We start from the raw sequence: 15,244 nt of genomic DNA, 5'->3' as shown, positions 1-15,244 counted from the left end.
TCCTTGAAACAACCACACCGTCTTTTTCCAGAGCAGCCTGTATTTCTCCTGAGGTTATCTGTGGGTTTTTCTTTGTATCTTGAACAATTCTTCTGGCAGTTGTGGCTGAAATCTTTCTTGGTCTACCTGACCTTGGCTTGGTATCAAGAGATTCCTGAATTCTCCACTTCTTTATAAGTGATTGAACAGTACTGACTGGCATTTTCAAGGATTTGGATATCTTTTTATATCCTTTTCCATCTTTATTAAGTTCCATTACCTTGTTACGCAGGTCTTTTGACAGTTCTTTTCAGCTCCCCATGGCTCAGTATTTAGCCTGCTCAGTGCATCCACGTGAGAGCTAACAAACTCATTGACTATTTATACACAGACACTAATTGCAATTTAAAAAGCCACAGGTGTGGGAAATTAACCTTTAATTGCCATTTAAACCTGTGTGTGTCATCTTGTGTGTCTGTAACAAGGCCAAACATTCAAGGGTATGTAAACTTTTGATCAAGGCCATTTGGGTGATTTCTGTTATCATTATGATTTAAAAAGGAGCCAAACAGCTATGTGATAATAAATGGCTTCATATGATCACTATCCTTAAATAAAAGACAGTTTTTTGCATGATCAGTCATATTTTCAAAATCAATGCCAAAATTTCACAATTTCTGCCAGGGTATGCAAACTTTTGAGCACAACTGTATTCCAAGTCTTCTCAAGCCATACGATAACTTTGTGAAGAAAAGACTGAAATTTAAGTTTGAAAATCTCCCCTTCTAATTGACTTATTACATTTACTTGATCAGACCGAGGTATATCTGTAATTTTTTGCCGTTTTTTTATTTATTTTAAGGCTGTCAATTTAACATGTTAATTCAGTGTGATTAATTATATAAAAAAATTACACACAACGCAATTTATCATGCCCCTCAAGTAGGTATAGCTGTAGGACGGAGACCTCCAAGTGGGGGCGGGGTTGCTCCAAAAGTGGTTTGCGTCAACTCCAAAAGGGGGCGTCACTTCCACTCACGGTTATGGTTAGAGAAAGGGTTAGGTTAGGGGTTCCCTATATCTTTAATGGAGCTCACGCCCCTTTTTGGAGCAGTGTCTGCAGCTATACCCTTATCTGTCCCCTGACCAAAGGTACATTCTGTATTAAGTCAGCAGGGGGCAGTCAGTGCAGCTCCGGCTGTACAGTTATAACACCTTTTTGTACAGTCTAATCAATACTTTACTGGTCTGCCACAAAATGTAATGTCTTTGAATTATCTGAATTATTATATATATTATATTTAGTTTTATGATTCTATATTGACTGTATTTATATTTGGGCCTAATTTGGCAAAAATTGTTATGCGATTAATTAATTGACATATGGTATAATTAATACGATTGCAAATTCGAATCGATTGATGGCCCTAATTTAATTTTTATGGCATTCGGCAGTGGCATCCCCAACCTAATGAGCAGTCATTAGTTCACATCTGGTTGCAAGAGTTATTTGACCATGGGGAGACACTAGATGTATTTGAACAGCTCACCTGAAAGGACAATTTTAACATTTCTTGTATAAAATTATGATTAGCCAGATGTTCAACTGCCAGTTAGTTTTTAAAAGTGTGTTTATCATTATGATTCATTCCCTGTGTCCCTGGTCCATTACCAAGTCCAAACCCAGAGCTATTTGCTAATAAATGGTTCTGCAGGGGAACACGAGTCATGGTCAAGGCATTACAATCATTGTGAAATATCCCAAAGCTCTTTATTGATTTCCTGTCTTAATGCTGCTGGATCCATGCGCTTACTCTGTCTCTAATTTGCATTCATGTCTCTCTCATTCTCTGTAACTCATTATCTTCCTCACATTCTCATTTTCTTCTCCCTTACATAAATTCACCATGGTAACCATAATGTCTGCCAATATGCCACACTACTGCAATTCCATAATATGGGATTTTACTTGAAACTGTGTAAAAAGATTTCAGAATCATTCTATCATTTTGTTTAATTTTATATTTTGATGACTTGAGGTGGCTATAACGAAGTTCATTGAAAACTTGGAAATATTTGGAAATAATTTTAAAATTGCTATTTCCAGGCATGGAAAATTCATGGCAATGAATATTCCGGGTTCAATACAAGTTAAGCTCAATCAATAGCATTCGTAGCATGATGTTGATTAGCACAAAAAGTCATTTCAGTTCGTCCCTCCTTTTCTTTAAACTCGAGGTTACATTGAGGCACTTACAATGGAAGTGAATGGGGCTAATTTTTGGAGGGTTTAAAAGCAGAAATGTGAAACTTATAATTTTATAAAAGCACTTACATGAATTCTTCTGTTAAAACTCATGTATTATTTATTTGAGCTGTAAAGTTGTTTTAAATGTCGTTTTTACGGTTGTTTTAGAGTTTGTTACATTGTCATGACAATAAAGTTGTAAAACTGGATATTACTTTATATAGAAAAGGTTAGTAAGAGATTTTATCACACTAAAATTGTTAACACACATATTATGTCATGTGCCTATGCTTTTGAAACGAGTATTTTGACGTTTATGGATTGTCCCCATTCACTTCCATTGTAAGTGCCTCACTGTAACCCAGATTTTTGCTTTTTTTAAAGAAAAGGAGGAACGAGTTGAAATACATTTTTGTGGTAATCAACATTATACCACAAATGCTGTCGATTGAGCTTAACTTGTATTGAACCCGGAATATTTCTATAGTAACTATAATTGTTTTGTGCTCAGCTTTTAAAAAATGTCTTCACCTAGAAAGTGCTCTTTGTGAATGCAATCTCTGTAAAATTATTATTATTATTATTATTTATTCAAGATCCTTATCCAGTAATCATGAATGCATGGAAAAATAGTTATTGTGTTGGAATCCTGTATTAACTATTACTGTAGGAACTATAGCATTATAAAGTATGGTTACCATGGTAAAATATGGTCTCATTTGCACCTCTCTTTCTCTTACTAATTTGCATCTCTCTCTCTCTCTCTCTCTCTCTCTCTCTCTCTCTCTCTCTCTCTCTCTCTCTCTCTCTCTCTCACGCGCATGCGCCAGGAGGCGGTCACATACATTTAACACTGATATTACGCTTTCAGAGGCGATACACTGTCAGAGGTTCAGTGCCACACACGGGCAATGGCACGGGACGCGTCTCCTATCTTTCACTGCCGCCAACAGCATGCGAGACTCAGACCGACATGACAGCGAACAGCCGAGGGACCAAAGCCGCTCCTCCTGCGCTGCAGCGGCGACTGTCAGGAGCGGGAGTCCGGTTGCTCCGGTACGCCGTGCTGGTTGCGGTGTGCGCGCTTTGCTACAGTAACTCTCTCTGGGGAGAGTTTGTGCATGATGATATATGGGCCATCACCAACAATCCAGATGTCAGACCCGGGTCCACCCTCTGGAGCATCTTCACCAATGACTTTTGGGGCAAAAGGATGGCTGATAACACGAGCCACAAATCCTACCGGCCGCTCTGCATCCTCACTTTCAAGTAAGTCCTTCATCTGTCTGGAGAGCGTAAGCTTTGATCTGAACTATGTGCACTGCTGCGCGTTTGAATTAAGAGTGAGACTTTAGATTTTTGTGTTATATATATATATATATATATATATATATATATATATATATATATATATATATATATATATATATATATATATATATATATATATATATATATATATATATATATATATATAAAATATGTTTCTTTAAAAGTTTTTACAGGGGAATAGCTCTCTGTCTCATGTCACAAGTCTTATTTCATAAGGGTGCTAAGCATAAAAGCGTTATAATTGCTCAAAGTTCATGATTTGATAAAAAAATAAATATAAACAGTTGCGTAAGGGGGCGTTCACATAGGACACGTTCTTGTGTTCCAAAACAGCAAAAGGAAGCGCAACGGAATGGAATAGAACGCGAAACGCACGTTTTGTAGACGCGTTTTTAAAAGTTGAACCGTTTTTAACTTTATGCGCCGTTTTGAAAACGCAACGCTAATGGCGTGAGCCGCGAAGCAGCGTTCAAGCGTCCGTCTGACGCATGTGTACAGCGACCAACACTTAAAAAATAGTATAAACGTCCTTTACTTAAGATGTTTAAAAACGACAACAACTTTCAGACCGCGGTAAAGATGGTTTGCGGTTTGAAATGCAGACTTTGATTGGCTATAAACCCGCTATGCGCTGTCGTAGACATGTAAATAATGTCGCATTTATTCTTCATGATTTGTGAATTCAGATGACATCATCCTCCACTCTGCAATCTGTCGTTTAAATTTTACGACTCTTCATTTTCTTATGCAAATAGCTCCAAAAGTTGAACACCTAGAAGACTGAAACTACTCTCATCTTGACCAGTCTGATTTGGGGATTTTATCACAGCAGTTTGTTTTCCTGTCAACCCTTTTTAAGTCCATGAATCGGGACGGTGACAAATAAGCGCAATTCACTTTCACATTTCCAGCAAACACACAGTCTGGGTTCATGCAAATGTACTTGTTTTAGATAGAGCCTGATTTGTGAAAACTTTCACAATCACATTTGGTCGCGTTTGATTGCGTCTTACTGCTCTACCCCCACCGTCTTCAGAAATAATAGGAAATCAGCATATAATTCTAAAAACTGACCATCTTCACAGGACACAGGCTCGAAAAGACCTTGATGATTTGAGAATTTTTTCACAGATCAGTTTTTGTCTCTTAACCATTTTTTGAGTTCTGGAGTCAACAGTTTACCTAAAAAATCTGTGTTATAGGATTTGAGAGGTCTGATAATTATGGTGGAAAAACACTAGTTTCACACAGAACTGGATTTGTGAAAACTTTCACAGATTGATTGTAGTCCTTTTAATGACTTGATGCATATTGACATTGTGGAAATTTAAGGTTATAAGCCAAATAAGTAATAAAAGGCCTAAAAACTGAGCACGTAGACGGGTCACTGTAGATTCAAATTGACCTTCATGATGTGAAGTTTTCACAGATCAGTTTTTATCATTTAACCCATTTTTTTAGTTCTTGGGTCAACAGTTTTCCTGAAAAATCAGTGTTATTGCTTTGAGAGGTCACATTCTTGAAACACATGATAATTATGATGGAAAAACACTAGTTTCACATAAAACTGGATTTGTAAAAACTTTCACAGATTGATTTCACTCAGTTTGATTGCTTTGGTTTGTTGTTGACAAATTACATTTTTATATGAATGATACGTCAACTATATTGTATTGGGGTCATTTTTGACCCATTTTGATTTAGTTTCTTTAATAAAAATGGTATCCTTCATCTCAGTGGGCCAAGGCTTGGTTACCTTTACTACATTTGCCTTCTGAACACACAAAAAAATTGGACTGTATTCAGTGAGTTTAGGACACATGACAAAGTAACACTCATGGTGTTCCAGGTCATTTTTGACCCACCATAGGAAATGAATGGGAAAGACTAAAACACAGAGCAATTATAACACTAAGCCTATAACTCGGCTTTTTTGGGTAAACTGTTGTCCCAAGAACTCAAAAAATTGGTTAAATGACAATAACTGATCTGTGAAATAATTCACAAATCAGGATGGTCTATTTAAGCCTAGTGTGACACATCTAGGTGCTAATTTTGTAGAATTATAAGACATTTATTGGTTTAATGGCATAAAAAATTCATTTTGCACAATGCCAATATGCATGAAGCCATTAAAATGACTAAAATCAATCTGTAAAGTTTTCACAAATCCAGTTCTTTTTGAAACTAGTGTTTTTCCACCATAATTATGACCTCTCAAATCCTATAACACAGATTTTTTAGGTAAACTGTTGACTCCAGAACTCAAAAAATGGTTAAGAGACAAAAACTGATCTGTGAAAAATTCACAAATCATCAAGGTCTTTTCGAGCCTGTGTCCTGTGAAGATGGTCAGTTTTTAGAATTATATGCTGATTTCCTATTATTTCTGAAGACGGTGGGGGTAGAGCAGTAAGACGCAATCAAACGCGACCAAATGTGATTGTGAAAGTTTTCACAAATCAGGCTCTATCTAAAACAAGTACATTTGCATGAACCCAGACTGTGTGTTTGCTGGAAATGTGAAAGTGAATTGCGCTTATTTGTCACCGTCCCGATTCATGGACTTAAAAAGGGTTGATAGGAAAACAAACTGCTGTGATAAAATCCCCAAATCAGACTGGTCAAGATGAGAGTAGTTTCAGTCTTCTAGGTGTTCAACTTTTGGAGCTATTTGCATAAGAAAATGAAGAGTCGTAAAATTTAAACGACCGATTGCAGAGTGGAGGATGATGTCATCTGAATTCACAAATCATGAAGAATAAAATGTGACATTATTTACATGTCTACGACAGCGCATAGCGGGTTTATAGCCAATCAAAGTCTATCTTTACCGCGGTAACTTTCAGTCTTATGTTTGCGCAGTTGTTGACATACATACAGCGTCACTGAACACTTGTTGCACAGTTTTTCGGAGAGAACTTGAAGTTATTTGCATTTTTTCCCCCTAAAGTGCACTAACGTGGCTATCATTACAAAAAACACTTGTGAGTTGTGCTATTAAACAGACCTGGTTGCGTGTAGGAGTTACATACAATCTGGGATAAGCTTGTGTGCTTTTACTCCCGATTCAGAGCGTGGGCGTTCCTCTCTCATCTATGATGTCATGGTTCATATGGCGTGGTGATCTGACAGCTCTGCTACTGTGCAACATCCACGAGTGATCTACAAAGAGTGGAGGAGGACTTTGTTCTGTATTGTTGCAAAGGATGCGTTGTGTATTTATAGCCAGGCAATTAACAGCCTATAATTTGCTCCTTGTATTTTATCTTTTTTATTTTAAGATCAGCCACACATATCCTGGTCTCACATTCTCAATAAATCACAGCATAGACCTCTAGCGCATAAAAAAACAATTTATGCATGGTGCTTGCCCTTGCAGAATTCGCTGCCATGATGCTATGCCATGGGCGCTGCTAGGTGGATGCTTGGGTGTTTAATACATAAATACTCACAGTAAGGGGGCTAGATAGAAAACTATATGACAGCTATACAACTTGTGATCTAAACAACTTTAAACCCCTATGTCTCAATACATATCATTCATGTGCTATGTTTGGATGCTGCTCGTGCCCCACTATGTTAGTGTAGGCCTATGTATGAGTGAGGAGACCGATAAAAAGAATACCCTTGAGCCCATAGGAATGTGTGTGTGTGTGTGTGTGTGTGTGTGAGAGAGAGAGAGAGAGAGAGAGAGGGCGCGCAAGAGAGCTGTGAGCTTGCAGGCAGGGCTGCTCTTGTATCTCGGCATGTCTTTTATCTGCTCTTTGATGCCAACTTGACACTCTTGAGGCCCTTGAGAAACTTCAGCTGTCTTTCTAAGACATGCACAGAGAGTTTGACATTAACTGGTAGAACTGACTCCAAATTTAAAGGAATAGTTCAACCTAAAAGTAAAATTCGTCTAAGCGTTCACATCAAAACCGAAGTATACTTTGGGCTTTATGCTGTCTCAAACTCATATGACTTGTTTTTTTTATTTCTGTGGAACAGACACAAAGATATTTTCAAGGATATATGATGTGATTATATCCATACAATGCAAGTCAATGGGGTCCAGAACATTCAAGCTCCATAAAGGCAGCATCCATACGACTCCAGTGGTTTAATCCATGTCTTCTGAAGTGATACGATCAGTTTTGGGTGAGAAACAGACCAAAATGTCAATCCTTTTTGCACTATAAATCTTGACATTTGCAGCCTCCTTGGCGTTCATGAGAGAAGCTCAGTTACACTTCCTTGTGCTTGACCCATGCGCAAAGCGCTGTACAGTGTGTGTATATGTGCAGACCTCTGAAGCTTGTGTCTAGCCCACTTTCAGATTCAGAAATGGTACATTGACGTCAGTGATGCAAAAACACACCTTTTTTAAGTTCTGCACGCAAATACGAGCTGAACGAAAGCTTTGTGGGAGGGCAAGATTATCCGTCAATAATGACTTAAAACACTAAACGTATTGTTGGGCTGCACAATTAATCGAAAAAAGAATCAAGATTACAATGACAACTGCTGCAATTAACTAATCGTGAAGTGTTATTTTCAGCACTCAATTTAAGTCTACTTCCATTGTGTCAATATGCTATATTCACAATGTATTTTGTTGTCCAAGTGCAATGACAAATCAGAAGTGTTTAAAATAGTTTATCAGCATACCAGTAAAGACAACCTAGTATTCCCGAATTGTTGCGTTGTTCACTTGTGTGTGATTTATTCAAAAATGTATTAACTGTTAGCAAATATTTATTCAAGAACACAATTCTCAGTTTGTGTAGCCTAAATAAAAAATATGGCATGCATATGCATTCCACAAAATAAGCATTTTAATGTATAATTTATTCAAAACTTTAATAACTCTTCTGTTTTCCATGCAAATATTTATTCAAGAACACAATTCTCAGTTTGTGTAGCTAGAATAAAATAAAAATATGGCATGCATATGCATTCCACAAAATAAGTATTTGAATGTAATAGAAATGATCGTAATTACAATATCAAGGGAAATAATCTACAATTAAATTGCATTCCATAGAAAATTAACAGTATACAGGTTTGGAATGGCATGAGGGTAAATAATGTCAGAATGTTCATTTTTGGGTGAACTATCTCTGTAATGTATTTTCTCATTTTGATCCAAAACATTTGGAGTGGCTGCCTGACACTGTGTGAGATGGCCTTGAGTTTTCCATGGCTCTTTGATTGCTGTATGTCCTAATAATGCAGCTTGGTGGAACTAAACACTCTACACTCATATGGCTGGCTGTTTTATTTTCGGCTGTGATGAGCCTTGAAGACATTTCCGTGCTCTCCTGTAGAGAGTAGAGTCTCCGTATCACAGTAATCAATGTGCTTTAAACAAACATGGGCTTATTATTGCCTGCAGATGTAAAAACTGTTTCAGTGTCATTATTTTCCCTCCATCATGCCATTAACTGTCATCATTTTGGCTCTTATTCCTTCCTGTCTCTTGCTCGCTCGCTCGCTCATACACTGAGCGCTGAACATCAAACTCGGAGCTAAATATTAAGTGGCAGGTGTAGTCAGTGACTCATTTTGAATGATTTGAACCACAACCTTCATGGACAGCTTTTTATGCTAGCGTAACAAAGTTTTGCTTTCCAAGTAGGTCTTCAAGTACAAGACTTGACATCTAGCCTTACAAATTCGTTTCAGAATAAAAAATGATGCACTCTCAGAGGTCCCTCTAAAAATAATCTCTTGCGGCTTGTTGTAGAAAGGTGTGCTAATACTTTACTAAGCATTCAGATTTACAGTTTTCGCCAGGTGGTCAATTAAATGTATAAAAAAAAATGCCCTAGATTTACTGTACATTGAGAGACTTCAGCCATATCTGGGGCCAGAATATCACAGAATATCACCATGGCTTGGAGATGACTTGGGCCTGAAAGCAACCACCCAAAACACCCTACAGTGGTAAGTAACCACATAGCAATTCAAAATTAATTGACAGACTGACTCAAATTGGTAGCATCCTAAGGGTGAGAGTTACTTTTCTTCCCCCATTTATAAGCTTCTTTAATGTATTATCAGTATAATATCTCTATATTTTCCTTGATAATTTGATAGGTTATTGGGTTGTGGTGAGGTAATATCCCATAGTTCGTCAAAGAATATAAAGTCTATAGTGAGATGAGTTGACAGTTTTTGCATCTAGTGCTCTTACTAAATTTTAATGCAATCTCTCTATTAAGTCAAGGTGACCATGGAACCTCATTAAAGTTGCATTGCCGAAGGCTAATTATTCCGTGCACACCTCTCTCTCTTGCTCACTTGCTCATCTTTCTTTTGCTCTTTTTTTTTTTTTCCTAAGAAAAAACACACGGTCAATATCATTTCTTTTGAAATGTATTTACTGTACATCATAGGTTGTAAGCTTTTGTTCTGCCATTCTTTTCAGACTTAGAATCGTTAAACAGCATTCATTTAGAAAAGTAATTACTGGTTATAGCATCTTTTACACCTTGTCCTATTCAGGCATGAAATGTCAGCGACACTCAAAGCAAAAATTCTGCACAATGTAACACATGTAGCTAATCAGAACTTATTAGATGTTGAATATACAGCTATGTTGAGTGGGATTTTGGACCAATAAGATTCTGTGGTGCTCAGCATTACATATCAGAAATAGAAAGCAAACAGCCATCAAAATGTCCTGTTGTTCACAGGGCTGGAAATAGGTGGGAACACAGGGCAACGGAGTTCCCGGATTGAATTTCGTGGGGGAATGGCGTTCCCATTCAAACTGGCTACATTTGTTAGGGGAATAAAAAGTATTTCTATCTTTTCTCCACTAAATATCCTATGAAAGCTTTGTGGGTTCCGCACATAAATGCGTGGGATCTTCTGCATCTGTAGTTGCGCAATGTTGATCATCGTGAGTGGCCAGAACACATTCACGCAACAGATCGACAGATGAACACGGGAATCTTTAGGTTACTCACGTAACCCCGGTTCTCTGATTACAGGAGTGAGGTATCTCGCTATGAGAAACGCCTTGGGCACCAATCCTGGAAGCACCAATAACACCCAGTCTGTCAGTTGACAGACCAATCACAGCAGTGATGAGGGAGTCCCATCTCCCTATATAAACCACTGTCATGGGTGCCTACTTCATTCTCCATATATCTCTTCTCCATGCAACTGCAAGGAGGTAAGTGTGGTGAGATACCTCACTCCTGTTATCAGAGAACTGGGGTTACATGAGTAACCTAAAATTCTCTTTCTAACATTAGTTCTGGATCTCACTATGGGATATAGCCAACTCCTATATTGCAGTTATGCTGTCTGAAGTAGACTGTCAACCGGCTTGTAATGTCCAATGTACACCCACCCAATCAATTTGCAAAGAATGAAAAAAATAACACGCTTATGCTTCACTGTGTTATTGTTGATTTGTGTGCTTATTTTTTTGGATTTTTTTACACAGACAGATTGACTACCCATACCAAGGACTGAATGAGCCAATAACAGCTCTGTGACATCCAGTCTATAAAATCTGACAAAAGTGTGAAGCGATGCCCAACTCGCAGCTGCACAAATGTCCTGGACTGAAATGCCTTTAAACAGAGCCCACGAGGTAGCCATGCCTCTGGTAGAATGAGCTCACAGCCCCAGACATTTATAACTTAATATAATAGCCCACTCTACTACCCGAAGAGACGGGTGCTGTCATGATATGGGTCTGCCCTTACAAGAATCAGCCCAAGAAACAAAAAGCTGATTACTCTTCCTCAATGCCTTCGTTCTTTCCACGTACAAACGTAGAGTATGATCTGGACACAAACAGTGAAGCTGCTCGTCCTCTGATGAGAAAAAAGGCGGCAAATCCACTGGCTTACAGCTGAGCGCAGAGTCGCTCACCTTAGGCACAAAGTCTAGATTTGTTTTAAGAGATATTCTCAATAAATCTACTGCAGAGCGCATACAAGAGTGATGAACTGACAAAGCATGAAGTTCACTAACCTGCTTTGAAGTTGTTAGGGCCAATAATAAAGCTGACTTTAGCAAAAGGAGCTTTAATTCTGTACTTTCAACTGGCTCAAAGGGAGGCTGAAAAAGCAAGTTTAGGACCATGGACAGATCCCATGACGGAACCAGTGGTTTTGACACCCTGTTCAAATGTCTTGCGCCCCTCAAAAACCTGCAAACAACCGGGTGTTGATCCATTGTATTCAAGTCTATTCCCACACAACAAGCCGATATGGCAGCGAGATAAACCTTGACGGTAGAAAAGGCCCTGCTTTTATCTTAAAGTTCCTGCAGAAAACACAAAACATCTGCCACTGAACATAAAAATGGAACAATGTGTCTGTGTGCACACCACTGCTCAAACACAGCCCATTTCCGATCATATGCGGAGTGCCTTGAAGCAGCTCTTGTGCTCTGAATCATTTCAATCACCCTGGGGGGTAAACCCGTGAGACTCAAATTTAGCCTCTCACAGGCCAGGCCCAAAGAGCTACTCAGTCCGGGATGAGGTGAAATATTTCCCCTGCACTTGTGACAGGAGATCCCTACGCAGTGGGAGCTGCCAAGGCTGGGTGTACAAAAGTTGAATTATTTCCACCAGCCACAGTTTCCCCGGCCAGTTTGGGGTGATCGGTATGACTGAGTGACCATATTCACTTGCTCTTTTTAGAGTTGGAATGATCAGACTCAGTGGAGGAAATGTGTAAAGTAGTGCATTTGGCCAAGGATGCGCTACAGCATCCACAACCATAGGAGCACCGTCTCTCGCCAGAGAGAAGAACAAAGGACAATGAGCATTTTTGTGCGATGGGAAGAGATCTAAGGCTGCTCGCCCGTATCTCACCCACAGCTGACTCACCACCTGAGGGTGAATATCAGAGATGAGACCAAAGATCCAAGTATGGAGGCAAAGTAACAGACTTTAATACAGCAGAGCTGGCGATGCATGATGGAGACCGGCAACGACTGCAGTGTGGAGATGGAGAGTGTGTTCGTAGGCTTGTGTGCATTGTGGTAGTGTGGAACGCAGATCCAGTGGAGAAGAATAACCAATGAGGAATACTCAGGTGAAGTGTCAAGGCAAGCGATGCAACCAACAGTAAGGTAACCACAGTCCGGGACTACGTAAGATGCAACCAATACAGAAAACATGCAACAGGACCGACTAGGGCAGAGAGAGAGTGGTGAGTAACTAAACACACAACAACAATCTAGTAATGAACACGAAACAGTGAAGGGTAAATATAGGCAGAAAACAAACCACAGTCAGGTTCCGGTCTTCAGCTGAAAGTTGGCATGATCAGCATTCCCATGGAGACAATCAGGGTTCCCATGGAAATGCTGATTCCGCGAGCCAGTGGCACCTGAAACACATGAAGAGAAAGTAAACACAAATGGAACAAATCGGCGGACTCGCCAAGACCGTGAGAGTGAAGTCTCCATTTTCCGTAAAGACAATTCCCCCTGGACAGGAAATCTGCCCCTGTTTTAATTGCTCCTGGAAAGTGCATTGCCCATAATGAGAGAAAGATAAATTATTTCCTGTGAGGGCATCAGACAGCTCTTTGTCTCGTTTATTTTGAATCCCAGATTCGCTATATGAGACACCAATGTTCTCGTATCTATCTCTGCTTGCTGCCGTGATGGCACATACAGCAGTAGATCTTCTAGATAAGCAGACACCCTGAGACCTGTTAACCTCAGCGCCATTAGTGATGCCTCCACACACTTGCTGAAGACTCTCGGTGCCAATAAAAGTCCAAAAGGCACCATAAAAAATTCATAAGCTATTCCCTGATAGGCAAATCATTGGAATATTCTGTGTGACAGGTAGATGCCCACATGAAAATATGCGTCCTTCAGATCAATTGTCGTGAACCAGTCTCTGGGACGCATAAACTGAGTGTTTTGAGCGTGAGCATTTTGAACTTGTACCTTCTGAGGTATTTGTTGAGGTTTCAAAAATCCAGAATGGGATGGAGACCTCCTCTCTTGGGGATGACGTAATACCTGGAGTAAAAGCCCTGACGGCTGTCCTCCAGCGGCACAATCCTTATTGCTCTTTTGCTCAGCAAATTGGCTATTTCCTCCTCTAAAATCCGGTGTTCAGTATTATTTTGTGATTTCTTTTCACACACTGCTGTGCCCTTGGCCTACTGCCTGGATGCACAGAGGAGATTTTTATTTTTGTCACATATATTTTGGTGCAGACTTTCGTTCTCTCTCTTTTTTGACCCCGTGGGTGGAGAAGGGAAATTCAGACTGATAGGCACTGGGGAAACTGGTGCCAACACTCCCATTAAATTGTTTGTGTATGAACAGTGTAACACAAAACTTATGGTTTGATTCCCCTTCTGAGTCCTCTTGGCTGGAGGGGTGGAAAACAAACTCACTTCTTGAGAAGTAGAACAGAGACTCTGCCAGTGCTGTTCACCCACTCCATGTCCCGAACCAGAACACTGGTTAGGCCGCCCGTCTCTTCTTGTTCCCCTGAGGATTAGACGGACGATGTTTGGCTGCCACCACCGCAAAAGAAGCCTTCTTGGCTGGGGCTGTTTCAGCTGTGCTCCTCCCTGCCATGACTGCTGGGGTGGTTGGGGAGGCCTGGTTTGGGTTCTAAAACCAGATTGTCCACCTCTAAAAAGGGTTGTGAACCCAGAATGTGATGGCTGTGGGGGGTGAGCAGTGGATTTTTGGCAAAGGCAGGTATCGAACGCTTCCCCATTCTTTTTCCTCAAATCACACTGCTGCCGCATTGTGGACACTGTAGCCCTGAAAAGGGGTTTCAGATCCACTGGGACATCAAGGAAATCTGTCTTCTCCCCTCTCAGACAGGCCAGACAGACCGAGCCAAATAGCCCGTTCGCCCACAAATGCGAGAACCATGCAGCAGCCGCAGCTCTGGACAGCCCCTCTTGACGTAGATAGGTTAAGATTCACAATAACGCAGACCTCTTCCTACAACGCTGCATCCTGTGCCCCCGCATCAATTTGTCAGCCCATCTCCTCCATCAACTCAAGTCTGATATGCTGTGAGGAGCGAGGTGGCATTAAGGGCCCTTACAGCTAGGGCTGAAAATCGGTAGATCTTTTGGTAAATGGAGGCCGACACTCTCTCCGTCCATCCCGGCAATGAAGTGGAAGCAGATGAAAAAAACGCCAGACGGTCAGGGTGAATGTGATTCACCACTGACGCTTTGACTGGATGGGGATTGGACATCCCCAGATCCTTCATTTCTTGCACATCAAGTGTAGAGTAACCTTTAACAGGTGAAAAAGGCTAGTCCCAAAACTGACGCATCTCCGCGATGCACGCTGGTACAGCTGGAATAAATTGTTTTACAGGGTCAGCACAAGATGGCAGCCGTTTGCTGTCGTGAAGATCCCTCTCTTTACCCTGGCCAGTCTGCTGTGATGGCCAGTCGATGGAGAGCTCCTTGCAGATGGGGTGGGTGGTCTTTCTCCGCTGGCAGCAGAGAAAAATCGGGATCCTAATTATTGGACCCCGCACCCTCCTTTTCTTTCTCTGTACGAAATGGGAACAATGCGGGCAACACTCGGGATTAGCGAGTGTGGCCTGTGCATGCCTGACCCCCAGACAGGCGATACATAGCGGGTGGGAATCTTTCGGCGAGATCATAGATCCATAACTGGAGGGATCCTTCTCCTTCGCTCTGCCGCTCGGTGAGCTCACAGTTG

At 40.5% G+C, this 15,244-nt stretch overlaps 1 protein-coding gene across 2 annotated transcripts in view; it reads left to right on the top strand.

Moving 5' to 3' along the window:
* The first annotated feature begins 3,095 nt into the window (after nucleotides 1-3,095).
* LOC127434905 (protein O-mannosyl-transferase TMTC1-like) overlaps nucleotides 3,096-15,244 on the top strand; it is a 61,227-nt gene continuing 49,078 nt past the window's right edge. For both annotated transcript variants that reach the window (XM_051687970.1, XM_051687972.1), the window contains exon 1: nucleotides 3,096-3,496. In XM_051687970.1, the coding sequence (XP_051543930.1) occupies nucleotides 3,201-3,496 (296 nt within the window). In that variant the 5' untranslated portion in view covers nucleotides 3,096-3,200. The remainder of the gene's footprint in view (nucleotides 3,497-15,244) is intronic.

Source organism: Myxocyprinus asiaticus, chromosome 45 (genome assembly GCF_019703515.2).
Source record: "Myxocyprinus asiaticus isolate MX2 ecotype Aquarium Trade chromosome 45, UBuf_Myxa_2, whole genome shotgun sequence".
Classification (NCBI taxonomy): Eukaryota; Metazoa; Chordata; class Actinopteri; order Cypriniformes; family Catostomidae; genus Myxocyprinus; species Myxocyprinus asiaticus.
The sequence above is the reverse complement of the archived record's forward strand: the minus strand, read 5'-3'. Positions and strand labels throughout refer to the sequence as shown.